The sequence below is a fragment of the Oncorhynchus nerka genome, linkage group LG24 (assembly GCF_034236695.1).
Source record: "Oncorhynchus nerka isolate Pitt River linkage group LG24, Oner_Uvic_2.0, whole genome shotgun sequence".
NCBI lineage: Eukaryota > Metazoa > Chordata > Actinopteri > Salmoniformes > Salmonidae > Oncorhynchus > Oncorhynchus nerka.
The window spans coordinates 86,656,381-86,684,024 of NC_088419.1; the positions used below are offsets into that span (position 1 = coordinate 86,656,381).

At 46.7% G+C, this 27,644-nt stretch overlaps 2 protein-coding genes across 4 annotated transcripts in view; one reads left to right on the plus strand and one right to left on the minus strand.

Moving 5' to 3' along the window:
* Positions 1 to 6,431: 6,431 nt before the first annotated feature.
* Positions 6,432 to 20,637, minus strand: trmt1l (tRNA methyltransferase 1-like). Its single transcript, XM_029633285.2, has 15 exons — positions 20,539 to 20,637; positions 19,710 to 19,847; positions 19,493 to 19,555; positions 19,280 to 19,393; positions 18,485 to 18,555; positions 18,134 to 18,290; positions 17,642 to 17,762; positions 17,214 to 17,546; positions 10,985 to 11,197; positions 9,492 to 9,682; positions 9,280 to 9,358; positions 9,005 to 9,168; positions 8,856 to 8,918; positions 7,637 to 7,763; positions 6,432 to 7,427 (listed from the first exon to the last, which is right to left on the minus strand). Exons 1-15 carry the CDS (start codon positions 20,597 to 20,599, stop codon positions 7,235 to 7,237), a joined length of 2,088 nt encoding a protein of 695 aa, XP_029489145.1. The 5' UTR covers positions 20,600 to 20,637; the 3' UTR covers positions 6,432 to 7,234.
* Positions 20,638 to 21,310: 673 nt separating this feature from the next.
* The window catches only part of swt1 (SWT1 RNA endoribonuclease homolog), a 71,397-nt gene continuing 65,063 nt past the window's right edge, over positions 21,311 to 27,644 (plus strand). For all 3 annotated transcript variants that reach the window (XR_010460954.1, XR_010460955.1, XM_029633279.2), the window contains exons 1-9: positions 21,311 to 21,380; positions 21,981 to 22,073; positions 22,190 to 23,512; positions 23,608 to 23,737; positions 23,940 to 24,044; positions 24,536 to 24,727; positions 25,110 to 25,203; positions 25,519 to 25,906; positions 26,602 to 26,740. Coding sequence is in view for 1 of the 3 variants with exons in the window: in XM_029633279.2 (XP_029489139.2) it covers positions 21,996 to 22,073; positions 22,190 to 23,512; positions 23,608 to 23,737; positions 23,940 to 24,044; positions 24,536 to 24,727; positions 25,110 to 25,203; positions 25,519 to 25,906; positions 26,602 to 26,740 (2,449 nt within the window). In the remaining 2 variants the exon portion in view is untranslated. The remainder of the gene's footprint in view (positions 21,381 to 21,980; positions 22,074 to 22,189; positions 23,513 to 23,607; positions 23,738 to 23,939; positions 24,045 to 24,535; positions 24,728 to 25,109; positions 25,204 to 25,518; positions 25,907 to 26,601; positions 26,741 to 27,644) is intronic.

Consider the following 27,644-nt stretch of genomic DNA (forward strand, 5'->3'; position numbering starts at 1 on the left):
GACCCCAGGGAACCATACACTACAGCTTCAGTGCCTTCAGAAAGTATTCATAACCTTTGCCTTTTTCCACATTATGTAGTGTTACAGCCTTAATTCATTTTTTAATTTTTATTTTATTTCACCTTTATTTAACCAGGTAGGCTAGTTGAGAACAAGTTCTCATTTGCAACTGCGACCTGGCCAAGATAAAGCATAGCAGTGTGAACAGACAACACAGAGTTACACATGGACTAAACAATTAACAAGTCAATAACACAGTAGAAAAAAAAAAGAAAAAAAATGGGCAGTCTATATACAATGTGTGCAAAAGGCATGAGGAGGTAGGCGAATAATACAATTTTGCAGATTAACACTGGGGTGATAAATGATCAGATGGTCATGTACAGGTAGAGATATTGGTGTGCAAAAGAGCAGAAAAGTAAATAATTTTTTTTAAAAACAGTATAAAAACAGTATGGGAATGAGGTAGGTGAAAATGGGTGGGCTATTTACCAATAGACTATGTACAGCTGCAGCGATCGGTTAGCTGCTCGGATAGCTGATGTTTGAAGTTGGTGAGGGAGATAAAAGTCTCCAACTTCAGCGATTTTTGCAGTTCGTTCCAGTCACAGGCAGCAGAGTACTGGAACGAAAGGCGGCCAAATGAGGTGTTGGCTTTAGGGATGATCAGTGAGATACACCTGTTGGAGCGTGTGCTACGGATGGGTGTTGCCATCGTGACCAGTGAACTGAGATAAGGCGGAGCTTTACCTAGCATGGACTTGTAGATGACCTGGAGCCAGTGGGTCTGGCGACGAATATGTAGCGAGGGCCAGCCGACTAGAGCATACAAGTTGCAGTGGTGGGTGGTATAAGGTGCTTTGGTGACAAAACGGATGGCACTATGATAGACTGCATCCAGTTTGCTGAGTAGAGTGTTGGAAGCCATTTTGTAGATGACATCGCCGAAATCGAGGATCGGTAGGATAGTCAGTTTTACTAGGGTAAGCTTGGCGGCGTGAGTGAAGGAGGCTTTGTTGCGGAATAGAAAACCGACTCTTGATTTGATTTTCGATTGGAGATGTTTGATGTGAGTCTGGAAGGAGAGTTTGCAGTCTAGCCAGACACCTAGGTACTTATAGATGTCCACATATTCAAGGTCGGAACCATCCAGGGTGGTGATGCTAGTCGGGCATGCGGGTGCAGGCAGCGATCGGTTGAAAAGCATGCATTTGGTTTTACTCGCGTTTAAGAGCAGTTGGAGGCCACGGAAGGAGTGCTGTATGGCATTGAAGCTCATTTGGAGGTTAGATAGCACAGTGTCCAATGACGGGCCGAAAGTATATAGAATGGTGTCGTCTGCGTAGAGGTGGATCAGGGAATCGCCCGCAGCAAGAGCAACATCATTGATATATACAGAGAAAAGAGTCGGCCCGAGAATTGAACCCTGTGGCACCCCCATAGAGACTGCCAGAGGACCGGACAGCATGCCCTCCGATTTGACACACTGAACTCTGTCTGCAAAGTAATTGGTGAACCAGGCAAGGCAGTCATCCGAGAAACCGAGGCTATTGAGTCTGCCGATAAGAATATGGTGATTGACAGAGTCGAAAGCCTTGGCGAGGTCGATGAAGACGGCTGCACAGTACTGTCTTTTATCGATGGCGGTAATGATATCGTTTAGTACCTTGAGCGTGGCTGAGGTGCACCCGTGACCGGCTCGGAAACCAGATTGCACAGCAGAGAAGGTACGGTGGGATTCGAGATGGTCAGTGACCTGTTTGTTGACTTGGCTTTCGAAGACCTTAGATAGGCAGGGCAGGATGGATATAGGTCTATAGCAGTTTGGGTCCAGGGTGTCTCCCCTTTGAAGAGGGGGTTGACTGCGGCAGCTTTCAATCCTTGGGGATCTCAGACGATATGAAAGAGAGGTTGAACAGGCTGGTAATAGGGGTTGCGACAATGGCGGCAGATAGTTTCAGAAATAGAGGGTCCAGATTGTCAAGCCCAGCTGATTTGTACGGGTCTAGGTTTTGCAGCTCTTTCAGAACATCTGCTATCTGGATTTGGGTAAAGGAGAACCTGGAGAGGCTTGGGCGAGGAGCTGCGGGGGGCGGAGCTGTTGGCCGAGGTTGGAGTAGCCAGGCGGAAGGCATGGCCAGCCGTTGAGAAGTGCTTATTGAAGCTTTCGATAATCGTGGATTTATCGGTGGAGACCGTGTTACCTAGCCTCAGTGCAGTGGGCAGCTGGGAGGAGGTGCTCTTGTTCTCCATGGACTTCACAGTGTCCCAGAACTTTTTGGAGTTGGAGCTACAGGATGCAAACTTCTGCCTGAAGAAGCTGGCCTTAGCTTTCCTGACTGACTGCGTGTATTGGTTCCTGACTTCCCTGAACAGTTGCATATCACGGGGCTATTCGATGCTATTGCAGTCCGCCACAGGATGTTTTTGTGCTGGTCGAGGGCAGTCAGGTCTGGAGTGAACCAAGGGCTGTATCTGTTCTTGGTTCTGCATTTTTGAACGGAGCATGCTTATCTAAAATGGTGAGGAAGTTACTTTTAAAGAATGACCAGGCATCCTCAACTGACGGGATGAGGTCAATGTCCTTCCAGGATACCCGGGCCAGGTCGATTAGAAAGGCCTGCTCACAGAAGTGTTTTAGGGAGCGTTTGACAGTGATGAGGGGTGGTCGTTTGACTGCGGCTCCGTGGCGGATACAGGCAATGAGGCAGTGATCGCTGAGATCCTGGTTGAAGACAGCGGAGATGTATTTGGAGGGCCAGTTGGTCATGATGACGTCTATGAGGGTGCCCTTGTTTACAGAGTTAGGGTTGTACCTGGTGGGTTCCTTGATGATTTGAGTGAGATTGAGGACATCTAGCTTACATTGTAGGACTGCCGGGGTGTTAAGCATATCCCAGTTTAGGTCACCTAACAGAACAAACTCTGAAGCTAGATGGGGGGCGATCAATTCACAAATGGTGTCCAGGGCACAGCTGGGAGCTGAGGGTGGCCGGTAGCAGGCGGCAACAGTGAGAGACTTATTTCTGGAGAGGGTAATTTTCAAAATTAGTAGTTCGAACTGTTTGGGTATGGACCTGGAAAGTATGACATTACTTTGCAGGCTATCTCTGCAGTAGACTGCAACTCCGCCCCCTTTGGTAGTTCTATCTTGACGGAAGATGTTATAGTTGGGTATGGAAATTTCTGAATTTTTGGTGGCCTTCCTAAGACAGGATTCAGACACGGCAAGGACATCAGGGTTAGCAGAGTGTGCTAAAGCAGTGAGTAAAACAAACTTAGGGAGGAGGCTTCTGATGTTGACATGCATAAAACCAAGGCTTTTTCGATCACAGAAGTCAACAAATGAGGGTACCTGGGGACATGCAGGGCCTGGGTTTACCTCCACATCACCCGCGGAACAGAGAAGGAGTAGTATGAGGGTGCGGCTAAAGGCTATCAAAACTGGTCGCCTAGAGCGTTGGGGGCAGAGGATAAGAGGAGCAGGTTTCTGGGCATGGTAGAATATATTCAGGGCATAATGCGCAGACAGGGGTATGGTGGGGTGCGGGTACAGCGGAGGTAAGCCCAGGCACTGGGTGATGATGAGACAGGTTGTATCTCTGGACATGCTGGTTGTAATGGGTGAGGTCACCGCATGTGTGGGAGGTGGGACAAAGGAGGTAACAGGGGTATGCAGAGTGGGTCTAGGGGCTCCATTGTGAACTAAAACAATTATAACTAACCTGAACAACAGTATACAAGGCATATTGACATATGAGAGAGACATACAGCGAGGCATACAGTAATCACAGGTGTTGAATTTGGAAAGCTAGCTAAAAACAGTAGGCGAGGCTAATCCGCTAGCACAACAAACAGCAGGTAAAATGGCGTTGACTAGGCAACGGGGCCGACAGGTAAGACAAACAAGCAGAAAGGAGTACCGTGATTAATGGACAGTCCAGCGTCGTCAGCTATGTAGCCAAGAGATCAGTGTCCAGGGGCAGCGGTGGATGGGCAGGGGGCTGGGCTGGCGAGTGTTATCCAGGTTTTTTTTAAAACGAACAATGACTAACTAGCTTGTAGCTAGTTAGCTGGTTAGCGTCTGGAGGTTCTTGAGTGTGTCATAAAAATAAAAATAAGAGTAAAAGTAAAAGCGATTCCGTATCACATTGGGTGAGGCAGGTTTCCGGAAGGTATAAACAAATTAAAAATCAAAAAGAGATAGAAAGTAAATGGGGTCAGAGAGTGATTGGGACGCGGTGGTTCAGACGGTTAGCAGGCCTGTGCTAACAATTCGTAGGCCCGAGCTAGACAAGGTAGCAGTTAGCGGACCGGAGCTTGACAAGCTAGCCGTTAGCAGGCCGAATTAGCAAGCAGGGAGATAGCGAGGGCTAGAGAGTTAACCTTTGGGGGACGTCATGATTGTGGACTTCAGGAAACAGCAGAGGGAACACCCCCCTATCCACATCGATGGAACAGTAGTGGAGAGGGTAGTAAGTTTTAAGTTCCTCAGCGTACACATCACAGACAAACTGAATTGGTCCACCCACACAGACAGCATCGTGAAGAAGGCGCAGCAGCGCCTCTTCAACCTCAGGAGGCTGAAGAAATTCGGCTTGTCACCAAAAGCACTCACAAACTTCTACAGATGCACAATCGAGAGCATCCTGGCGGGCTGTATCACCGCCTGGTACGGCAACTGCTCCACCCACAACCATAAGGCTCTCCAGAGGGTAGTGAGGTCTGCACAACGCATCACCGGGGGCAAACTACCTGCCCTCCAGGACACCTACACCACCCGATGTCACAGGAAGGCCATAAAGATAATCAAGGACACCAACCACCCGAGCCACTGCCTGTTCACCCCTCTATCATCCAGAAGGCGAGGTCAGTACAGGTGCATCAAAGCTGGGGCCGAGAGACTGAAAAACAGCTTCTATCTCAAGGCCATCAGACTGTTAAACAGACACCACTAACATTGAGTGGCTGCTGCCAACACACTGACTCAACTCCAGCCACTTTAATAATGGAAAATGATGGGAAATATATCACTAGCCACTTTAAACAATGCTACCTAATATAATGTTTACATACCCTACATTATTCATCTCATATGTATACGTATATACTATACTCTATATCATCTACTGCATCTTTATGTAATACATGTATCACTAGCCACTTTAACTATGCCACTTTGTTTACATACTCATCTCATATGTATATACTGTACTCAATACCATCTACTGTATCTTGCCTATGCCGCTCTGTACCATCACTCACTCATATATCTTTATGTACATATTCTTTATCCCCTTACACTTGTGTCTATAAGGTAGTAGTTTTGGAATGGTAAACTAGATTACTTGTTGGTTATTACTGCATTGTCGGAACTAGAAGTACAAGCATTTCGCTACACTCACATTGACATCTGCTAACCATGTGTATGTGACAAATAAAATTTGATTTGATTTACAATGACATTCTAGATGATTCTGTGCTTCTAATTTTGTGGCAACAGTTTGGGGAAGGCCCTTTCCTGTTTCAGCATGACAATGCCCCCGTGCAGAAAGCTAGGTCCATACAGAAATGGTCTATCAAGATCGGTGTTGAAGAATCTGACTGGCCTGCACAGAGCCCTGACCTCAACCCCATCAAACACCTTTGGTATGAATTGGAATGCCGACTGCGAGCTAGACCTAATCGCCCCAACATAAGTGCCCGACCTCATTAATGCTCTTGTGGCTGAATGGAAGCATGTCCCAGCAGCAGTGTTCCAACATCGAGTGGAAAGTCTTCCCAGAATTGTTGAGGCTGTTAGAGCAGCAAACGGGGGACCAACTCCATACCCATGATTTTGGAATGAGATGTTCGACAAGCAGGTATCCATATACTTTTGGTCATGTAGTATATTTAGGCTTGCCATAACAAAGGAGTTGAATACATTTAAGCTTTTCATTTTTAATTAATTTCTAAACATTTCCCCAATATGGGTGTTGTGTGTAGGCCAGTGACACAAAGTCTAAATTGAATCCATTGTATTCAGTGGCCATTTTGGATACAGTATTTCTCCTTGGTGTGACCTGAGGTCTTAGAGCCAAAGGGAATGACTCCATTTCCAAAGGGTAGCTTAGAATTTCACCAGTGAAACACACACACACACACACACACATATATATATACACACACGTGTGTGTGTTTCACTGATGATATCCAGGGTGAAATTCAGCACCTGACCCCATCTAAATAACACCTTCCAGACAGTTCCTCCTCTCAGAGAGTGACTGTAGTTGCTGGGATTATGGTAAGGACACAGCTACAAGGTTGACTCCTGCAGAAGTCCCAAAACATGTCAGAACCTGTCTCAGTAAAAAATAATGTAAATCAGGGGAATCACTGGGAGGAATGTGAATGTCCATAACTTAAAACGCACATTTACACAGTTGGGCTTCAGGCTTTGCAACAATATTTTATTACCTTTTACCCAGAGTAAAAATGTACATAATAGTTTTTTTAAAAGATGAAAACGGCCACCATTTAAGATGAACTCAGAAAATAAAATTGTAAAGGAATTATTCACAAGAATAATAAATATGAGTCAATGAGCAGAAGAGAGGCTATTATCTGTCTGCATTTAACCAATACTTCAGCTCTATTGGAAAAGCAGAACTCTATTAATCTAGAAGCATTGTGAGAGAACATTTACAAAGTACCAGTGATGAATGAAACCAGGAGGAAAATACAAATCAGTGCAGAGTGAGCCACTCTTTACAGCCAGTGTCCCTGCACAGAGACAAAATGCCCCCTATTACCTATAGTGTACTACTATGGGCCCTGGTCAAAAGTAGTGCACTATATGGGGAATAGGGTTATGGGCCCTGGTCTAAGGTAGTGCACTATATGGGGAATAGGGTTATGGGCCCTGGTCAAAAGTAGTGCACTATATGGGGAATAGGGTTATGGGCCCTGGTCTAAGGTAGTGCGCACTATATGGGGAATAGGGTTATGGGCCCTGGTCAAAAGTAGTGCACTATATGGGGAATAGGGTTATGGGCCCTGGTCTAAAGTAGTGCACTATATGGGGAATAGGGTTATGGGCCCTGGTCAAAAGTAGTGCACTATATAGGGAATAGGGTTATGGGCCCTGGTCTAAGGTAGTGTACTATATAGGGAATAGGGTGGCATTTGAGACATATGTCACCTCTGAGAGGGAGAGAAGAGGTGATGAGGCCTTGATTCTCCCCAGGGTGGGTCACTCCATAGCCCGTACCGTCTCCTCTGGGTTTTGGGTTGTCGTGGTGTTGGTGTAGGTGGGCACGCTGTATTTGGTGAGCACCGACTTGAACTGGTCCAGCGTGGCGTCGGTCCGCACCCCTGTTGGGTCAAAGTGGGTGCGGCTCACTCTGAAGCCCGCCTCCGTCAAGTACTGCAGGAACCTATTCAACCTGGAGAGAGGGAGATGGATTGATGAGAGGAGATAGAACATGCATTTACATTGAGATCTTTTGTGTAATAAGACTGTAATAACATAATATATCCACTAAACCGGATTTAGAACCACAAGAGCTCTAAAAGGTGGAAGTTAGAAAACTGATGCCCTTTGACCTCAGGAAATCTTTGTCAAAGTTGTGACATAGTGTTAAGGTTCACTCACTTGGGCATGTTCATGCCTCTGATGCTGTGGCGGTGAATACTGTAGTAGAACGCTGGGTGCTCCAGAGACCCGTCTGATTTCAGCTTCTTCACCACGTTACCTGGCTCATCTCCTGTCTTTCTCTTCCCTGTGTTAAAGTAACATTACATCAACATATTGAGTAACATTACTACAACATGGCATCCAGTCTGAAAAGAGCTAATGTTGTAGACAGGAGAAGGAGCTAATGTTGTAGACAGGTGAAGGAGCTAATGTTGTAGACAGGTGAAGGAGCTAATGTTGTAGACAGGAGAAGGAGCTAATGTTGTAGACAGGAGAAGGAGCTAATGTTGTAGACAGGAGAAGGAGCTAATGTTGTAGACAGGAGAAGGAGCTAATGGTGTAGACAGGAGAAGGAGCTAATGGTGTAGACAGGAGAAGGAGCTAATGTTGTAGACAGGAGAAGGAGCTAATGTTGTAGACAGGAGAAGGAGCTAATGTTGTAGACAGGAGAAGGAGCTAATGTTGTAGACAGGAGAAGGAGCTAATGTTGTAGACAGGTGAATGAGCTAATGTTGTAGACAGGTGAAGGAGCTAATGTTGTAGACAGGTGAAGGAGCTAATGTTGTAGACAGGAGAAGGAGCTAATGTTGTAGACAGGAGAAGGAGCTAATGTTGTAGACAGGAGAAGGAGCTAATGTTGTAGACAGGAGAAGGAGCTAATGTTGTAGACAGGAGAAGGAGCTAATGTTGTAGACAGGAGAAGGAGCTAATGTTGTAGACAGGAGAAGGAGCTAATGTTGTAGACAGGAGAAGGAGCTAATGTTGTAGACAGGTGAAGGAGATAATGTTGTAGACAGGAGAAGGAGCTAATGTTGTAGACAGGAGAAGGAGCTAATGTTGTAGACAGGAGAAGGAGCTAATGTTGTAGACTAATGTTGTAGACAGGTGAAGGAGCTAATGTTGTAGACAGGAGAAGGAGCTAATGTTGTAGACAGGTGAAGGAGCTAATGTTGTAGACAGGTGAAGGAGCTAATGTTGTAGACAGGAGAAGGAGCTAATGTTGTAGACAGGAGAAGGAGCTAATGTTGTAGACAGGAGAATGAGCTAATGTTGTAGACAGGAGAAGGAGCTAATGTTGTAGACAGGTGAAGGAGCTAATGTTGTAGACAGGAGAAGGAGCTAATGTTGTAGACAGGTGAAGGCCCCTCTCTTTATAACAGAATGTGTGTCTTGTTACCTGAGTGGTCAGCGGTGCCCGACTCCTCCACCTTCTGTACCTTGATGACTACACCACATTCCACTGGAGAGTAAACATGCAACATGTCAATAGAATCCCTTCACCACCCGCCCCCTCAACATAGACACACCCACGACCCTGGAGATTACCTTGGTTGATGAGTGCAGTGGGCCCGTGAACAGAGGACTTGAGGGTTGTGCACTCTGACTCACAGATCAGAGTCTTGACCAGAGGCTGAATATCCTTCATACTGTGCTGCACCGCTGCAAACAACATCCTCCTCAGGAACCCGGAGTTAAACAGAGGACCAGACCTGGGAGGGAAAAACATACGTAGGTTCCAGTTAAACACTTCAAGATGGAGGCCAGAACTACTTCACTGGTTCAAATATTGTATATCACCCAATATATGCAAAAAGTTCTACCATAGCGGTCCCAGCTCCACCGCTGTCTTGCCAGGCATGCTTCCATGACAGTTGCAGGGCAGTTGTCTGTACAGGTTTTCTGTAGGGGGAAAAGTGAAAATCCTAACTACAGAGTGATTTCAAATTCCCCTCCACATGTACCGTCCTCTCTCCCTATCAGAAACCCCTGAACCATTTCCAGACTTACCCTCTACTCTACTTAACCTTCTTACCCTCCACCATGCTCCCCTGTTTGAGGAACACCCTCTCCTCACACCACTGGCAGTGGATGAGCTGTCTGATCCTCTTGGCTGACTCGTCGGCCTGGGTGGGACCCCTGAGGACTCTGACGACCACCAGGACAAAGTGTTCCACAGCCACCGCCAGCAACACTTCTATGCCCTTATTACAGCGTGCTGCCGCCCTGAAAGCAATACACGCATGAGACAGATGCATGAAATACTACACTAAAACACACACACACACACTGAAGCATACATCCCACACACACGTTACACTTTCACTGCCAACAGCATCTCAAAGCTACCCCAAAGAAAAACACACAAGTTAAACAAAGACATACACAATGAAAATGTCACACACAGCAATTCAGTGGTAAATAAGCCGAGAGTATGTCACCTACCTGGCTACAGTGATCAGCACCATGCGTGCAGCCAGCTCCTTGTAGTATTTCACCTACCTGGCTACAGTGACCAGCACCATGCGTGCAGCCAGCTCCTTGTAGTATTTCACCTACCTGGCTACAGTGACCAGCACCATGCGTGCAGCCAGCTCCTTGTAGTATTTCACCTACCTGGCTACAGTGACCAGCACCATGCGTGCAGCCAGCTCCTTGTAGTATTTCACCTACCTGGCTACAGTGACCAGCACCATGCGTGCAGCCAGCTCCTTGTAGTATTTCACCTACCTGGCTACAGTGACCAGCACCATGCGTGCAGCCAGCTCCTTGTAGTATGTCACCTACCTGGCTACAGTGACCAGCACCATGCGTGCAGCCAGCTCCTTGTAGTATTTCACCTACCTGGCTACAGTGACCAGCACCATGCGTGCAGCCAGCTCCTTGTAGTATTTCACCTACCTGGCTACAGTGACCAGCACCATGCGTGCAGCCAGCTCCTTGTAGTATTTCACCTACCTGGCTACAGTGACCAGCACCATGCGTGCAGCCAGCTCCTTGTAGTATTTCACCTACCTGGCTACAGTGACCAGCACCATGCGTGCAGCCAGCTCCTTGTAGTATTTCACCTACCTGGCTACAGTGACCAGCACCATGCGTGCAGCCAGCTCCTTGTAGTATTTCACCTACCTGGCTACAGTGACCAGCACCATGCGTGCAGCCAGCTCCTTGTAGTATTTCACCTACCTGGCTACAGTGACCAGCACCATGCGTGCAGCCAGCTCCTTGTAGTATTTCACCTACCTGGCTACAGTGACCAGCACCATGCGTGCAGCCAGCTCCTTGTAGTATTTCACCTACCTGGCTACAGTGACCAGCACCATGCGTGCAGCCAGCTCCTTGTAGTATTTCACCTACCTGGCTACAGTGGCCAGCACCATGCGTGCAGCCAGCTTCTTGTAGTATTTCACCTACCTGGCTACAGTGGCCAGCACCATGCGTGCAGCCAGCTCCTTGTAGTATTTCACCTACCTGGCTACAGTGGCCAGCACCATGCGTGCAGCCAGCTCCTTGTAGTATTTCACCTACCTGGCTACAGTGGCCAGCACCATGCGTGCAGCCAGCTCCTTGTAGTACTCTGTGCGGACTATATTCGAGCCATAGTGGCGCATCGTGACGTTCAGGGACTTAGAGTAGAGGGAGCCCGTGTCCGTGGACGTCACAGAGATGATGCCCAGGTTCCGGATGTTCCGGAAAGCAGAGTCCAGATAATTGACAGCCGTGCCGAACGGGTCCAGGTGTCTGAGGGGGTCACCATGGAAACAGAGGTTGGTTTGTGTTCGGCTTGATGGATAATGTGAGGCGTCTATAGAACCACTGCTGGCCATCATATACTGTAAATAGGGTTATTGTTTGACAAATGTCAAGTCAAACAATAGAGGAGAAAAAGGAGGTGACGTTTCTCGCTACAGAGCTGCACCCCCATCAATAAGACGTTCCCTCCCCATCTCCTCCCACCCCCATCAATAAGACATTCCCTCCCCATCTCCTCCCAACCCCCATCAATAAGACGTTCCCTCCCTATTTTATTTATTTATTTTTATTTCACCTTTATTTAACCAGGTAGGCTAGTTGAGAAGAAGTTATCATTTACAACTGCGACCTGGCCAAGATAAAGCATAGCAGTGTGAACAGACAACAACACAGAGTTACACATGGAGTCAACAATAAACAAGTCAATAACACAGTAGGAAAAAAAATAAAAAAATAAAAATAGTCTATATACATTGTGTGCAAAAGGCATGAGGAGGTAGGCGAATAGTTACAATTTAGCAGATTAACACTGGAATGATAAATGATCAGATGGTCATGTGCAGGTAGAGATACTGGTGTGCAAAAGAGCAGAAAAGTAAATAAATAAAAACAGTATGGGGATGAGGTAGGTAAATTGGGTGGGCTACTTATCGATGGACTATGTACAGCTGCAGCGATCAGTTAGCTGCTCAGATAGCAGATGTTTAAAGTTGGTGAGGGAGATTAAAAGTCTCCAACGATTTTTGCAATTCGTTCCAGTCACAGGCAGCAGAGAACTGGAAGGAAAGGCGGCCAAATGAGGTGTTGGCTTTAGAAATGATCAGTGAGATACACCTGCTGGAGCGCGTGCTACGGGTGGGTGTTGCCATCGTGACCAGTGAACTGAGATAAGGCGGAGCTTTACCTAGCATGGACTTGTAGATGACCTGGAGCCAGTGGGTCTGGCAACGAATATGTAGCGAGGGCCAGCCGATTAGAGTACACCGATGGACTGTATAAGGTGCTTTAGTAACAAAACGGATGGCACTGTGATAAACTGCATCCAGTTTGCTGAGTAGAGTATTGGAAGCTATTTTGTAGATGACATCGCCGAAGTCGAGGATCGGTAGGATAGTCAGTTTTACTAGGGTAAGTTTGGCGGCGTGAGTGAAGGAGGCTTTGTTGCGGAATAGAAAGCCGATTCTAGATTTGATTTTGGATTGGAGATGTTTGATATGAGTCTGGAAGGAGAATTTGCAGTCTAGCCAGACACATAGGTACTTATAGATGTCCACATATTCTTGGTCGGAACCATCCAGGGTGGTGATGCTAGTCGGGCGTGCGGGTGCAGGCAGCGATCGGTTGAAAAGCATGCATTTGGTTTTACTTGCGTTTAAGAGCAGTTGGAGGCCACGGAAGGAGTGTTGTATGGCATTGGAGCTCGTTTGGAGGTTAGATAGCACAGTGTCCAAGGAAGGGCCAGAAGTATACAGAATGGTGTCATCTGCGTAGAGGTGGATCAGGGAATCGCCCACAGCAAGAGCAACATCATTGATATATACAGAGAAAAGAGTCAGCCCGAGAATTGAACCCTGTGGCACCCCCATAGAGACTGCCAGAGGACTGGACAACATGCCCTCCGATTTGACACACTGAACTCTGTCTGCAAAGTAGTTGGTGAACCAGGCAAGGTAGTCATTAGAAAAACCGAGGCTACTGAGTCTGCCGATAAGAATATGGTGATTGACAGAGTCAAAAGCCTTGGCCAGGTCGATGAAGACGGCTGCACAGTACTGTCTTCTATTGATGGCGGGTATGATATCGTTTAGTACCTTGAGCGTGGCTGAGGTGCACCTGTGACCGGCTCGGAAACCAGATTGCACAGCGGAGAAGGTACGGTGGGATTCGAGATGGTCAGTGATCTGTTTGTTGACTTGGCTTTCGAAGACCTTAGATAGGCAGGGCAGGATGGATATAGGTCTGTAACAGTTTGGGTCCAGGGTGTCTTCCCCTTTGAAGAGGGGGATGACCGCGGCAGCTTTCCAGTCCTTGGGGATCTCAGACGATATGAAAGAGAGGTTGAACAGGCTGGTAATAGGGGTTGCGACAATGGCGGGGAATAGTTTCAGAAATAGAGGGTCCAGATTGTCAAGCCCAGCTGATTTGCACGGGTCCAGGTTTTGCAGCTCTTTCAGAACATCTGCTATCTTGATTTGGGTAAAGGAGAGGCTGGGGAGGCTTGGGCGAGTAGCTGCGGGGGGGGGGGGGGGGGGTTGGAGTAGCCAGGAGGAAGGCATGGCCAGCCGTTGAGAAATGCTTGTTGAAGTTTGATTATCATGGATTTATCGGTGGTGACCGTGTTACCTAGCCTCAGTGCAGTGGGCAGCTGGGAGGAGGTGCTCTTGTTCTCCGTGGACTTTCCAGTGTCCCAGAACGTTTTGGAGTTAGAGCTACAGGATGCAAATTTCTGCTTGAAAAAGCTGGCCTTTGCTTTCCTGACTGACTGCGTGTATTGGTTCCTGACTTCCCTGAACAGTTGCATATCGCGGGGATTATTCGATGCTATTACAGTCTGCCACAGGATGTTTTGTGCTGGTCGAGGGCAGTCAGGTCTGGAGTGAACCAGGGGCTATATCTGTTCTTAGTTCTGCATTTTTTGAACGGAGCATGCTTATCTAAGATGGTGAGGAAGTTACTTTTAAAGAATGACCAGGCATCCTCAACTGACGGGATGAGGTCAATATCCTTCCAGGATACCCGGGCCAGGTCGATTAGAAAGGCCTGCTCGCAGAAGTGTTTTAGGGAGCGTTTGACAGTGATTCGGGGTGGTCGTTTGACTGCGGACCCGGAGGATACAGGCAATGAGGCAGTGATCGCTGAGATCCTGATTGAAGACAGCGGAGGTGTATTTGGAGGGCCAGTTGGTCATGATGACGTATATGAGGTGCCCTTGTTTACAGATTTAGGGTTGTACCTGGTGGGGTCCTTGATGATTTGTGTGAAGTTGAGGGCATCTAGCTTAGATTGTAGGACTGCCGGGTGTTAAGCATATCCCAGTTTAGGTCACCTAACAGAACAAACTCTGAAGCTAGATGGGGGTGCGATCAATTCACAAATGGAGTCCAGGGCACAGCTGGGAGCTGAGGGGGTCGGTAGCAGGCGGCAACAGTGAGAGACTTATTTCTGGAGAGATTAATTTTTAAAATTAGAAGTTTGAACTGTTTGGGTATGGACCTGGAAAGTATGGGGAGGGAACGTCTTATTGATGGGGGGGGGTGGGAGGAGATGGGGAGGGAACGTCTTCTCTGCAGTAGACTGCAACTCCTCCCCCTTTGGCAGTTCTATCTTGACGGAAAATGTTATAGTTGGGTATGGAAATCTCAGAATTTTTGGTGGCCTTCCTAAGACAGGATTCAGACACAGCAAGGACATCAGGGTTGGCAGAGTATGCTAAAGCAGTGAGTAAAACAAACTTAGGGAGGAGGCTTCTGATGTTGACATGCATGAAACCAAGTCTTTTTCAATCACATAAGTCAAATGAGGGTGCCTGGGGACATGCAGGGCCTGGGTTTACCTCCACATCACCCGCGGAACAGAGGAGTAGTAGTATGAGGGTGCGGCTAAAGGCTATCAAAACTGGTCGCCTAGAGCGTTGGGGACAAAGAATAAAAGGAGCAGATTTCTGGGCGTGGTAGAATATATTCAGGGCATAATGCGTAGACAGGGGTATGGTGGGGTGTGGGTACAGCAGAGGTAAGCCCAGGCACTGGGTGATGATAAGAGGTTGAATCTCTGGACATGCTGGTTGTAATGGGTAAGGTCACCGCATGTGTGGGAGGTGGGACAAAGGAGGTATCAGAGGTATGAAGAGGGGAACTAGGGGCTCCATTGTAAACTAAAACAATGATAACTAACCTGAACAACAGTTTACAAGGCATATTGACATTTGAGAGAGACATACAGTGAGGCATAAAGTAATCGCAGGTGTTGATTGGGAGAGCTAGCTAAAACAACAGGTGAGACAACAACAGCTAATCAGCTAACACAACAACAGCAGGTAAAATGGCTTTGACTAGGCAGAGAGGGTCAGATTAACTACACACAGAGCCTGAGTTTGCGGCTGGGGCCAACAGATAAAAAAATAAATAAACAGAATGGAGTACCGTGATTAATGGACAGTCCAGCAGGCATCAGCTATGTAGCCAAGTGATCATAGTGTCCAGGGGGCAACAGTAGATGGAACAGGGAAGCCGCCACTATGCTAGCGACACAGCGTTTAAAGTTAGTAGCCATGGGCTAGTAGGAGGGTCTGCTCCGACGGAGGCCGGATGAAGGCACAGCGGATGGAGTATTCGTCGGCAGACCAGTCGTGGTGGTGCGGCGGGGCGCCGTGTCGATAGAGAATCCAAGCCAGATGGCGACAGAGGTATTGTGGAATTTAGTTTGCTAGCCGGGAGATGTGCCTGGCTCACGGCTAACTGGTGCTAGCTTCGTGGCAGTGGCGTTAGCCACTATATCCAATCGGTATCAGCGGTGATCCGGTGCCAAGGTCCAGAGTTTACAGCAAGGATCCGGTGGAGTATTGGGCTCTAGCCGTGTATGAGTGGGGTTCGGGTAAACAGCTGAGTAGGCCGGGAGGTGGGCCTCAGGGATAGCTTCGGTACTGGGTACCACGGTGAGTGCAAGCTAGCTGCGAGCTAGCTAGCTGCGAGCTAGCTGTGAAGATCAGAAGTAGTGGTCCAGGGATTACGGCAGGAATCCGGCGTTGTTGTGGAGAGACAGTCTGATACTGGTAGGCTAGAGAGTATTATCCAGGCTAAAAACAGGGCTGGTATCTGTGCAGAAGGTAAAAGCCGCTAGCAGTGGCTAACAATGACTAAATAGCTTGTAGCTAATTAGCTGGTTAGGTTCTGGAGGTTCTTGAATGTGTTCTAAAATTTAAAATAATAGCGATTCCATATCACATTGGGTGAGGCAGGTTACCGGATGGTATAATCTAATTAAAAATCGAAAAGAGATTGAAAATAAATTGAAATATATATTTACAAAAAATACAAAAGTACACGAGAGGACAAACACGTCTTCACTGCTACGCCATCTTGGTAAGACGTTCCCTCCCCATCTCCTCCCACCCACCCCCCCATCAATAAGACGTTCCCTCCCCATCTCCTCCCACCCATCAATAAGACGTTCCCTCCCCATCTCCTCCCACCCCCACATCAATAAGATGTTCCCTCCCCATCTCCTCCCACCCCCCATCAATAAGACGTTCCCTCCCCATCTCCTCCCACCCCCCATCAATAAGACGGTCCCTCCCCATCTCCTCCCACCCCCACATCAATAAGACGTTCCCTCCCCATCTCCTCCCACCCCCCATCAATAAGACGTTCCCTCCCCATCTCCTCCCACCCCCCATCAATAAGACGTTCCCTCCCCATCTCCTCCCACATCAATAAGACTTTCCCTCCCCATCTCCTCCCACCCCCACATCAATAAGACGTTCCCTCCCAATCTCCTCCCACCCCCATCAATAAGACGTTCCCTCCCCATCTCCTCCCACCCCCCATCAATAAGACGTTCCCTCCCCTCCCCATCTCCTCCCACCCCCCCATCAATAAGACGTTCCCTCCCCATCTCCTCCCACCCCCATCAATAAGACGTTCCCTCCCCATCTCCTCCCACCCCCCATCAATAAGACGTTCCCTCCCTAACTAACTCCTCCCACCCCCCATCAATAAGACGTTCCCTCCCTAACTCCTCCCACCCCCATCAATAAGACGTTCCCTCCCTAACTCCCCCTCATCATTAAGACTTTTCCTCCCTAACTCCTCCCCCCACCCATCAATAAGACGTTCCCTCCCCATCTTCTCCCATCAATAAGACGTTCCCTCCCTAACTCCCCCCCATCATTAAGACTTCCCTCCCTAACTCCTCCCACCCCTCCATCAATAAGACGTTCCCTCTCTAACTAACTCCTCCCACCCCCCATCAATAAGACGTTCCCTCCCTAGCTCCTCCTACTCACATGTAGTCAAAAGACCTCAGGTGCATGATAACGTTGGCATCCATCTTGGCGACCTCCACGGTAGCGATGGGCACCCCATCCACATCCCCCGCCCCCCCGTCAGGGACCCGGGATGACCCCCGCGACCCCTCCACCCGGATGTGGTTGAGGTTGCAGTTCTCGCGGATCATCTTGACACACACTTCATTGATGTCGGTTATGGTCACCTTGACGGCGTTCCGCAGGTGCTTGGCCCACTGGAGTCCCATAATGCCTGTGGCTCCAAACGCATCCAGACTCTCCAACGGATTCCTCTCCTCAGCCAGGACCGCCAGGGAACAGAATACTAGCTGCCTGTAACACACACACATACCAACACTTTCAGTTAGTCACGGTTCTTTTACGAAACCAAATGAAATGTAACACTGTTGAAGAGGATATTGTTTGACCTGTTGGTCTTCATCTTGCGGTTGAAGTAGGTGTCAGTCTTCTGTGGGGTCGTATGGTTGGGCATGAGCTGAACATTGGTCCCCAGCTCTTTCATTATCTCATAGGCCTGTCCAGACGGAGCTGTCAACCAATGAGTAAAAGGCGAGAGAATACATTTTCAATCTGCATTTCCAACTGTGTATAGAAGGGTTGTGTTTTGGTCAAGGTTGAGTATTTACATTTAACTAGCCAAGTCAGTAAAGAAAAATTCGTATTTACAATGACGGCATAGGAACAATGGGTGAACTGCCTTGTTTTGGGGCAGAGCGACAGATTTTTACCTTGTCAGCTCGGGGATTTGATCTACCAACCTCTCGGTTACTGGCCCAACACTCTAACCACTAGGCTACCTGCTGCCCCTAGTATAAATCAATCAATCAAATGTATTTATCGTCAAAGTGCTATACAGAAACTTTGGTTTCATGTTTCGCTTAAGGTTGGTGAGAGTTCACCTGGCTCCTCAAAGGGCACATCAGAGCTGCCTGAGTAGCTGGCCTCAGTCTCTCCCTTGTTGACGTGGCGTTTCAGGTGACTGATCATGTCCGTCTTGCGGGCGATGGTGACTGAACACACTACACAGTGATAATGTGCCACCAGCCTGCCTGGAGCCTGGGGGAGAACACATACACACACGGTCATCATAGTACCATGCTTCATACAGTAACACACACACACACACACACGCTTCGTAACTTTCATGCAATTAGAGTTGATTTGGAAAGAAAAAATAAAGACATTGTGGAGACAAGTGGCCCTCAGTCATTTCTGGTGTTGGTTATCAGGTGTGATGGACAGAGTCTCACCTGGTCTCCATTGGGGCTGGGGCTGGGCCTCAGCTGTCTGCAGGGCAGGTGACAGATGCACATCTTCTGACCTGTGGGTGGAGGGGGGTCAGAGGTTATTGTAGGTCATCATCAGGGAACATCGTACTACCAGTTGATGCCATATCCCTTGAAAACCTTCCCATAACTGTACTGCTGCTAGCACTGAGGTATCATTTAACTCCAGTTACACTTCACTGACTGTCATATTATTCACTGTCAATCTTTACCAGTGATTGGTTAGGAATAGGAAGCCTAAATCTATACAAGTAACACAACTCACTCAATGACTTTCCTAAAGCATTTCTGCTCACATCCGGCAGGTAGTCTAGCAGTTAAGAGTGTTGGGCCAGTAACCAAAAGGTTGCTGGTTCGAATCTCCGAGCCAACTAGGTGAAAAAGATGTGCCCTTGAGCAAAGCAACTTAACCCTAATTGCTCTGGATAAGAGAGTCTCCTAAATAACTAAAGTATAAAATACATCCTACTTGGCAAACACTAGTTCACTTAAATTATGTGGAATAGACATTAAATTGACATATGTGCCCAGTGGGATAGCTCTGACTACCATTCATATGGAACTTGGTAAGTACTGATCCTCTCACTATCCAAGAACCTGTTAACACCTACACAGAGCTGAGTCAACCAAGCCATGTGCTAACGGCAGAGACTCAGCAGGTGGGAAGACAACAACTTCAGTTCCTGTGTGTGTGTGTGTGTACATGCATACTGTAGTAGACAGTATAGCAATATAATCTTTGTACGGTGATGATGGTACCTTCAAACTCCACATAGACCTTCCAGTGGAGGTTCTGGAGGTGGCGTCGTAGCTTGTGGCTGTAGCAGGCCTTAAACTTCTCCTCAGGGCATAGTGGACACGCCTTCCTCCCAGCTGTGGAAAACAGAGATAGAGCAATGAGATTGGAACTAGTAAATACAAAAGCATAGGAGGGAAGACTATTTATATACTTTTTAAGAAAGATTATCTTGCCTCCGTTTAGGTCGGTCAACACCTCCAGGCCCTCTAGTTTGGTCTGGATAGAGATGTGTCTATCTGTAACATTAGTATTGAAAGGATTGTTAAACAAAATCCTATTCTCGTGGTCATACTCATCATCTAGAATCAAAGGCAACTGAATGCATTCAAATTATGTATGTGTACTGGACTCATTTCTGGGTCCATATACAGTGAATGGTGTTCTTATTACCACTGGTTGTGGTTGATGGTTTGGCATCATTGTCCCCTGCCAGTGCCTCAGTCTTCCCCACAGTACTACTGGCTGAAGATGCATCATCCTCAGCAGGCTGTCTCTCTTCTGGGACCAGTGTGTCTGAGACTCCACCACCTAATGGACAAGTTTAGACTGGACTAGATCAGAATATCATACCCCAAATGATTCATAGACAGTAATTTCAAATGTTTATAGTGGGAAATAATGAATTATGTGTTTTTCCCAAGTCACAGAACTTAGTGATGCTCATAGCCTCCTGGACAACATCAATGTTAAAAGGTTACCTGTTTTCTAATCGAGAAACATGCACTGGACTAAAATATTTCCTATGTGATTTTCCTTCGTATTTTAAAATTGTCTTTGGGGAAGGGGGCAATATAGATTGTCAGAATTAAATGTGCGGTGCGATGATGTACGTAGGTTGGGTTCGAAATTGTGAACCGCTGCAACCCCTACGGTCCTATTGCGGAGCTCCGTGACCAGACCATTGCTACGTAAAATATAAAACGAGGACAAATGTTGATCGAAGTATTTAATCAATACAATGTGAAGACAGTTCGATAAATGTACGTTATTTGTAATAGCTACGTTTTTCACGGCAGGTTATTTCCTGTTATCAAGATTATTTACTACTAGGTCCCATGGTGGAGCTCCGTGGTGAGGCCCTCATTTACTTCAGCAGTTAAAAAGTCGAAATCAATGCATATTTACCTCATAATAAGGATGCTGGATGTATATTGTATTGTGTATAAATTAATATTGTCTTTAGTTTTCACTAAAATATAGACAGTCGTAGTTTTCGAACCTTTTATATCGACGTCCTCCTGGTGTAGTTGTTCGGCGTCTGCTTCCTTGAGCTCCGCCATTTTACTAAAGTAGAGAGAAATACGCAGGCTATGCTTTTTACTCCCCCTACGCAAATTGCGTAAACCTTCATTTTAATCACTTTTTATTATTTGAAGACAACATTTTTGCAAGAAATAACGAGATAATAATTATAGAATAGGATAACAAAATTAAAACATCTAAGATGTCTGGGTTAAATATATACATTAACTTTCTACGCAATCACTTGATAGTCCTTAAAGGGGCAATCAGCAGTTGCTACATACATTTTTGGATATACATTAATGATATGTACCTATAGATAAAAAAAAATATATAACTTATATATGCCTAATTGGCATAGTTTAACGGTCTTACCCCATCACAACTCAAAATATTTACATTGTTTAACTCCAATGTTGGTAAACAAAGTAAATGTAAACAAACACTGTATAGCCTCAAAACATGGTTAAACTATAATACTAATATAATGGATGGTCAGTTCTTGCAACCATAGCTTGGTCTATGAATATGAGAGCGATTGCATTTCTCCAGCCCCATCCCTCAACTTTTAACCGAAACAGAGTGGTAGGTTCGATTTGCTATTGTTTCAACTGATTAGCCCTTTAAACAAAACATGAGAAATGAAGAATCTACTATATTTTATATTAACCTTTGTCCACTATATAAAAATTCACATTTCTGAACCGTCAAATATGTAAGTCTAGAAACTACACATCCCATGATCCTCCAGAACCTCTGTTTCCGTTCAATCTGACGTGTACGGATGTTTTCTGACAGTGGTCTACTCAGTAGCCCAAGGTAAGCGTGATTGTAGGGCTTTAGCAAACCGTCTTATTATCTAATTTAAATGCATTTGTCAATGAAAGTTTCTCACATTTTGATAAAACCAGTGTTGTGCACACATTCAGTAAGTTCATTATGAGTGTCGTGGGTATACCACACGTGATGATGTTGATTTGGAACAATTGCTAGCTCGCTAACCTAGATAGGCTCTCCTAACGTTAGTAACTGGAACTCTGCTGTAACTGACAGTTCATACATTGAAGTGAATATTCAATAACCTTGATTTTACTGGGTATGTATTCATTTAGCTACATTCACATAACTCTATTTGAGCACTTAGCCTCATGTTTCTTCTCCATGCTTCCCTACAAATTACATTCAGACTGTATTGTATCAAATTGCGTAAGTAGCTAGCCAATGAGAGAACTTGAAGTATCTCTCAGGGATATGAAGTATCTCTGTGAGGTCAAAACATTGACTCCAGTCTCCATTGGAAGTTGGATTCAGAGATGATATGTCTTGTATTTTACTTTGAATGAAGGATTCTGTTATAAGAAGAGAACATCTCAGCTGCTATTTTGTTCATTTGCTGTATAGGTTTCTCTTATTTAACAGGGATTTTCTACCAAGATGTCAAAGAAGTCCAAGAAGAAGAAGAAGCAGAAGAAGGAGAAGGAGACAAATAAGTTATCTTTTTCCTCCAGTGAGGTGAGGAGTTTGCTGACATTTATTGTGACCTCAGAGTCTTCTCTTACATCTCTTGCTAGGAGTGTTAACCAAGGCTAAAAGTGTTTTTTGTTTGTTTGTTTTTGTCTTTAATCAAGCATTCGTCACAGAAGGAAAAGGGCACCAAGAAACGCAGTCGTGCAGAGGGGAAGCACCATGGCAGCTGTTCTGCAGAGGAGAAACGGGGGAGAGAGAAAAGAGTTAGCCACTCCACCCCAGGGAACAGTGCAGCAGGGAGCAGTCATGAGAAAGACCGGGAGTTCAAAAAAGCTCTCTACAGACTGGAGAAAACAACGTCGCAGGGTGAAGCCGAGGGAAAAAACGCCTGTCCTCTTGGAACCCCTCCTCAGGACAGCTCTGTGAGGAAGAGTTGCCCCAGCCAGGATGGGTCGGCTACCGCCGGGGTCAAGACCGCAGACAGGGTGTCTTCCAAACCAGTCAGCAGTCTGAGCGCGAATAAGACCCAGTCCCAAAATGTGGAGAAGATCCTTACGTTCCAGGGAAGCTCCAGTAAGCCATCTGACAAGAGCCCCTCCAAAACAGCCTCGAGCAGACTGACAACCAGTCCCAGGTCCCTCATGGCCCAGCTGAAGGAGCAGAGGAAGACGCTGGTGAAAAGGAGATCCAGACCTGAGGAGAAGCCTGGCATTGGGAAGGACCACACCTCCCAAGGTAGGAGCTACCAGGACCCCCAACTGTCCCTGTCACTGGCTGAAGAGATGAGGGAGAAGAGGAGGAAGCTAGTGAAGAGGAGATCTGAAGAAGAAAAGGAGGATGTTTTAAAGGCTAAACGGGACAGGAGTGGAGCAAAATACTATAGTCTTCCCTCTAACAACACCACCACCACAAAGCAGTCCTCCACCTCTACTAAAAACGCTACCTTTGAGAAAATCTCAAACACAGCAAGACATAGGCCTACCACCCAAAAGCAGAGGAACGTCTCTGATCTGTCCAAAACATCAACAACATCTAAGTCCACGTGTGCCGAGGTACAGATGCCGCTACCCAAACCTCAGCTGCCTCTCAATTTTAAGATCCCAAAGAAGTCCAAACTTGTGCCACTGCCAGTTAATAGAGCCATCTGGGGGGGTGACCAGGAGGATGATAACGACAATAACCCCATCAGTGCTAGAGTGAAGGTGGTGTCTCCTGCTTCTAGGCTTTCTCACCAGGCAGGAAGTGCGTCCAAACTTTGGACACCAAGGAGTGTGTCCAAATCTCTGAACTCCAAAGACGGTGTGTCTGCTGCTGTGAACAGAAACAAGCAGCACAAATGTGAAACGGTTCCAGAATCTTCCAAAGGTTCTAAAGAATTACGGCCCAGGTCAGCTCAGGGAATTACGGCCCAGGTGATATCACCACCCTGTAACAGAACAATTTCCCCTGAAGATTATATAGAAGTCTATGATAATGACCAAGAGGTAGGTTTCTCAACATCATGACCAATTATTGATATAGGTGTGTCTGTAAGCTTGCATTAAGTGTGTCTGTGTGTGTGTGTGTGTGTGTGTGTTAGATGCAGCTGGTGGAGGAGCTCCATCTGGCCCGCAGTGAGAAGAGGCTGGAGCTGAATGTGGTGGAGATCTATGGAGAACTCACCAGCATGGACATCGACCCATCAGAGGAGGGCATCACATTCACACTCAGTGAGAGAACAACCACTAACAACCCCTCCACACATACAAGCCAAACAATTACACAGAGGCACTATGCCGTGACCCAAGTGTTTTAGTAGAAGGTGTTTAAGACATTAGGTTTGTCCTGTCAGTGCCTTCCTCCTCAGTATGCACATAAGGCCATTGGAGACGGACTCAGTATTAAAACCCTGCTCTCTGCTCACCTGTGTAGGTAAAGAGGAGGATCTTCAGCAGGATCTGATCATTGTCCTGGACACCAACATCCTTCTCAGTCACCTAGACTTTGTCAAGAAGATGAGGTCACACGGCCTTGGAGGTGTGTGGAAGGGACACTGTTTAAAAAATGGCTAGATTAAATAAATACCGCTACCCCAATTACAATCACTCATAGAACACACTTCTCCTTTTGATCAACTCTCTCCTTCATCTCCCTGCGCCTCCTCAACCTTTCCCTATTTCCCCTCTCCTCCTCCCTTCTTCATCAACCTTCTCCTATTCCCCCTCCGTCTCCCCTCTCCTCCCTTCTTCCTCAACCTTCCCCTATCCCCCCTCCATCTCCCCTCTCCTCCTCCCTTCTTTCTCAACCTTCTCCTCTTCCCCCTCTGTCTCCCCTCTCTTCCTGCCTTCTTCCTCAACCTTCCCTATTCCCCCTCCATCTCCCCTCTCCCCCTCTTCTTCTCTTCCCCCCACCTCTCCTGCCATCCTCCCAAACCTCTCCTCTTCCTCCTCCTCCCCCACTTCTCTTTGTTCTCCACCACTTTTCCTCATCTCTCCTCCCTCATCTGTCCTCCCCCACCTCTCCCTCAGCTCTAGGTCTCCCCACAGTGCTCGTACCCTGGGTGGTACTACAGGAGCTAGACTCTCTGAAGAACAGGAAGAGGCTGTCAAGCTCTGTAGCCCACCTGGCCACACCTGCCGTTCATTACATCTACACCTGCCTGAAGAGCCAGGAGCCTCGACTCTGGGGCCAGTCCATGCAGCAGGCCTCTCAGAGCAGCCGTGAGTCCTATGTATTCCCTCCATTGGCACGGACTGAACAATAGTTCCTCTGGACTGCCACCTGCTGGCAATAGCAGCACAGTGCTATTTCAACTCGGTGCATGCAGCATCAGAAAACGACTTGTTTCAATGACGAGCAGAGTCGCGCTAGTAGAATCTCTCCCTTTCTGCAGAACCTCTGCCAAACTCTGTTTTACCTGTCGGCAGTAACTAGCAGGTTCACCTCTCTGTCGTCAGTGCTGAGCTGATGGATCATGACGCATGTCTCCTGTTCTTTCTCTCTCAATTTAATTGACCTTATTGACATGGCAAGTTATTTCTTACATTGTCAAAATATACATATCGAAAAATATATATTTATCTCTCTCGCTCTCTCTGACAGAGGGACTCAATGCTGAGAATAATGACGACAGAGTGCTGCAGTGCTGCCTGCAATACCAGAGTCTTTACCCAGAGGGTGCTCTCATCCTTTGCACGTGAGTCCACTCCCACCCCCCTGCTGCAGTGTGTCTGCCTGTCTTTCCTCTGCAGATACACGCAGGAAAGGTTTGACAGTGTGTGTGTGTGCCTGTCTGGAGATAGTTCTGTATGTGATATGGTGCTGTTTGAAAGCGATACTGCTTGTCATCAGTATTCACTTCTTCATTTCACAAAGACTTCCTTTACAAGAGGCCTCACACTGTCTGGTCACACACACTCTCACACTTACTCACTCTGTCTCACTGTGTGTGACGTGCATTTGTAGCAATATCTTTCTGTCTGGTTGATTTTGATTGTGTATGTGTCCACAGTAATGATAAGAACCTGTGTAGTAAGGCCTTGCTGAGTGGGGTGAAGGCCTTCGGTAAGGCTGACCTGTTGGAGGAGGTAGACAGGCTCAAAACACCTGGTGTCCACAACCTGACCCCTGTCAGCACACAGACACAAACCCTCACCTGCACCCCGAGCCAGACCCGTGACCACCAGAAACCCAGCCCCTTCCCAGGCCGGCAGCAGAATGAACAGAGCAGGAGTGATGGAGGGAAAGGGAGAGAAATGGAAGAGAAGAAAAAGAAGGCTGCAGAAGAGGCCCGGGAGCTGAGCAGCTGTGTGTCAGTACTGGAGGACTGTCTGAAAGAGGCGCTGTCTCAGGTGCTGGAGATTGAGATGAAGGCAGCCTATGAAGAACTGTGGACAGAGGTAAACTCCACAATCTTCTGGTCATTTCCAAATCAGCCAATCGGCTGTGTCCAGATTCTCCACCTTTTGCACAATCTCTGTCATCGATTTTACTATGATGGAAACTCCCTCCAGCCGTTGCCTACCCCAGTCCCATGCTTTTCAATCCATAATAGGGAGGGTGCAAGTGCACACTTCAGGAAAAGTGTGGAGAATCGGGACGCAGCCTTGGCCTCTGAAAGGAATCAGCAGATTGGTAGATGTGGAATTGTGCTCAGTGTTTCCCCTCTGACTTTGTTCAGCAGTAGTAGTGAGGGGTGGGTGTCATATTTTTTGCAGTGGTCCCAACAATTTAGCAATACAAGTGACTCTAAAATGGCAAAAGACATTCAACAATAAATTACTATTGGGCAAAACATATTCCAAAACAAGTGCAAGTTTTTATAGTCACAAGATGTAGTCATTGTGTGTAAGGATATATATGGAAATACTGTCAAATAGAAGATGACATTCTCTACTGTCACCTAATATGAACATTCTATCTCATATAAAATGCTTGGGAATAGAGCCCCCCCCCCCCCCCCCAAAAAAAAAATGTTCCTCAGCGTCCAGAGACATGGATGGGAGTGTATATACAGAGAGGAAGCTTGAACTACGTAAAGTGATCAGATGTTAGTTATCATTTTGTAACCTACATTTTTGTTTGGAAATGATAGATCGTATATCTTAAACCGCCCTGGACTCTTGAAGACCTTCTGCAGTGTTTCAAGAAACACTGGATCTCTGTTTTTGGCAACATCGTCCCTCGAAATCTGCAGCAATCCCTGGAAAACCTTCACAACTACTTCTTCTCAGGTGAGAAACCATGACATCACTGTCAGATTACAGCTCTCTCAAAATGCAATCAATATCCCTCTTTGGAACCTACAAATGTAAATGAGATGTTATCTAGTGCAACACATATTTTCTCAGTTTCTGAGACTTATGTTTTTTTTATACATTGTCCAAATAAACTATAAATAATGGGGGAAAAACACTATAAAATGTTGTGTACTTTGAACACTGATGGAAACTAGTACATTTGCATGCTAAAAATAAATAGTGATATCCCTTAAAATGGGCCCAGTGAACTCTGCTGCAAATAGAGTTCTCCCTGGCTAAAGCACAGTGCTATACTGCCTACACCAGCGCTCCTACTGCTCTACAGAACTATATTCAGAATAAGGCTCTGCAGAGAAGTGTGTCAGAAGCTAAATGCTGACTGAGTGGTTAACTGCAGTAGCCATACTAAACATGCTGCTCAGTGTTGCCATGGCTCTGTTTGTCGTTGTATTACATCAGCAGCTGTAGTGTGTGTGTTGTGTTCCCCTGTTCATCATACTCTCTCTAGCATGACCCCTCCCTATTCTAATCTTGGGTGGACCAGCCAGGACTCTTAGAGAGTTGAGAGGAAGGGAGGGATGAACGGTATCTATCAAAGAATCCAGAAGTGGAAACTACTGCAGTGTGTTACTGTTTGTGTTTAGTGTTTGTGCGTGTGTGTGTGTAGGTGGATGTGCACGGAGGGGAAGTGACATCGGTATAAACACACACAAACCTTTAATTCCTACAAGTCTTCCTATTCTCCATTAAATATACTGGCTCTGGTTAAATAACTACTGTACTGTCAGGACAAACTCTCTGGTTAAATAACTACTGTACTGTTAGGACAAACTCTCTGGTTAAATAACTACTGTACTGTCAGGACAAACTCTCTGGT